Source organism: Gavialis gangeticus, unplaced genomic scaffold, assembly GCF_001723915.1.
Source record: "Gavialis gangeticus isolate Ggan-Ray unplaced genomic scaffold, GavGan_comp1, whole genome shotgun sequence".
Classification (NCBI taxonomy): domain Eukaryota; kingdom Metazoa; phylum Chordata; order Crocodylia; family Gavialidae; genus Gavialis; species Gavialis gangeticus.
This window is the reverse complement of record NW_017729029.1, coordinates 35,016,831-35,019,186: the sequence shown is the minus strand read 5'-3', so window position 1 is coordinate 35,019,186 and position 2,356 is coordinate 35,016,831. Positions and strand designations below refer to the sequence as shown.

Genomic DNA, 2,356 nt, shown 5'->3' with positions numbered 1-2,356 from the left:
TCTGGATCGCCATGGCCGTGATGTCCATCGTGGCGCTGCAGATCGCCTCCACCACCGGCCTCTTCGTCTACTTCACCATGTCCATTTCCAAGGTGGGTGTGCGTGTGCGCGTGTGACATCAGTGTGGGTGGGTGTGGCAGGTGTGGGTGTGTGAGAGATCTGGGTGGGTGGGTTGGTTTGCATGCGTGCGTGTGAGAGAGAGATCACTGTGGGTGTGAGACAGGTGTGTGTGTGGATGTGACAGTGTGGGTGTGTGTGACGGGTGTAGGTGTGTAAGAGACACACACATAGATCTGTGTGGGTGTGTATGGCATCTACGTGTGTGTGCGTGTGACAGAAATGTGTGTATGAGACGTGTGTGTGTGTGTGTGACAGTGTGGGAGTGTGTGATGGGGTGAGACAGATCTTTGTGTGACAGATGTGTGTGTGTGCATGTGAGAGATCTGTGTGCGTATGAGACAGGTGTGTGTGTTTGTGTGTATATGACATCTGTGGGGGGGTGATGGGTGTATGTGTAAGACACACACACACAGATCTGTGGATGTGACAGGGCTTGTGTGTGTGTGACATCTATGTGTGTGTGAGACAGGTGTTCATGAGACATGCGTGTATGAGATTTTGTGTGTGAGAGAGAGATCCGTGTGGGTGTGAGACAGGTGTGTGCGTGACATCAGTGTAGGGGGGTGTGATGGGTGTGTATGAGAGATGCACATAGATCTGTGTGGATGTGATGGGCTGTGTGTGACATCTCTGTGTGTTTGTGAAACAGGTGTGTATGAGACAGGTGTGTGTGAGAGAGAGAGCGAGCGGGGTGCGAGCAGCTGCACTGTCTGAGCTCTTGGGGATGCTGCCGGTCCTGGATGTGAGCGGCGCCGCTCGCAGGGGCGCTGCAGACACAGCCCTGGGCCAGGGCAGGGGGCAGACACTGCTGGACTTTCCCTGTAGAGGAAAATGAAAGCAGAGGGTGCCAGGGCCTCATCTCCTTTACAGGGAAGGGAAGGGTGCAGGGAGCCTGCAGGCGGGAGCCAGCTCTGGCTCTGGGCTTCCCTAGAGCAGTTCAAAACAGCCTAGATGGCTCTGGCATGCACAGAGGTGCTACGGTGTCCCCTTGGCAGCTTGGCCCAGGAAAGTCTCCATCCTATCTCCCTGCTGGAGCCAGGGTATTTTACAACCCCTCCCCCACCCCACAAATGAAAGGGGCTGTGCGGGGTGGGGGTCAGTATTGCCCTACAGTCGGAGGAATCTCTCTGAAAGACCGTAAGACCCAGCTCTGTGTACAAAGTGCCTTTCATGATGAGAGAGGAATGACCCTATTGCCTCTGCCTGGGAATTGAGATGGGCAGATCTGTTGAGCAGCAGCCAGAAAGAGCAGGGGGACTGGGGGATGCAGCTCTTCCCAGACAAGACTAAGTTTAGGATTTGGTGCCCAGATGCTGTAGTGAGGCAGGGCCAGCAGGAAGACTAGACAATGGTTCTCAGGCTCAGGGGACTCCTAAGTAAATTAGAAGCATTTGACGTCCTCCATCACTTCTATGAACTGAGTGGCACCCAGCTTCAAAAACCAATTAATATATAATAGTGTTTACAAAGGGGCTGGGCAGTGGGAGCAGGGACTAAGTCTGAGACTGGATTTACCTCTTTATATCTCCCTTATCTCCTCACATCTCCAATCTCAAGGGACCCCAGGTGAGACTCACTGGACTAGAAAAATGGGCCAGAAGTGACCAGTGAAGTGCATTGTACATGTTGGTTGGAACATCACCTCTTGGGTAGAGCTACTCTTGGAACTAGTGGCTGGGTCTGGTATGGCAAGACTCAGGTTACCAACTAGGGTCATGTGTAGACGAAACGGGGAATTTGTGCATGACACTTTAAAGCAGGTTAAATGCTTTTGCACTGCTTTAATGGTGTTGGTGTTAATGGTGTTGGTGTTTGCACGCAATGGTGGTGTATTGCACAGTAATTCCAGCTACTGTAGCAAATGCGGTGGTATAATGCGCCTTAAATGACTTGGGGCACAGCAAACTAAAAGTCCTCCAAGGAGTTTTAGTTTGCTGCCCTACAGCTGTGGAGCAAAGCACCAGGCTCCGTGCAGCTCAGGGGCTCTGCAGGAAGCCCGTGCAGGCAGCCTGGCAGCAGCCTGGGAAGGCAGGCTCTGCCCAAGAAAGAAAAAAAAAACGGGAGCTTGATTTCCCACCCCCCAGAGCCTGCCTGTCTGAGCTGTGCAGGAGCCTAGTGCTTCCCTCGGCAGCTGCAGTAACCCCCTGCGACTACCCGAGCCGCAGCACTGCAGGCAAGTGCTGCCGCGGAGGGAAGCACCAGCACCCCCGCAGCCCAGGGACCACTTCCCCTGCCA

The 2,356-nt window shown here is 53.8% G+C and overlaps 1 protein-coding gene across 1 annotated transcript in view; it reads left to right on the top strand.

The window, feature by feature from the left end:
• Positions 1-6: 6 nt before the first annotated feature.
• The window catches only part of LOC109300655 (tumor necrosis factor ligand superfamily member 10-like), a 26,323-nt gene continuing 23,973 nt past the window's right edge, over positions 7-2,356 (top strand). Inside the window, exon 1 of the mRNA XM_019521402.1 lies at positions 7-92. Within this exon, the coding sequence (XP_019376947.1) occupies positions 12-92 (81 nt within the window). The 5' untranslated portion in view covers positions 7-11. The remainder of the gene's footprint in view (positions 93-2,356) is intronic.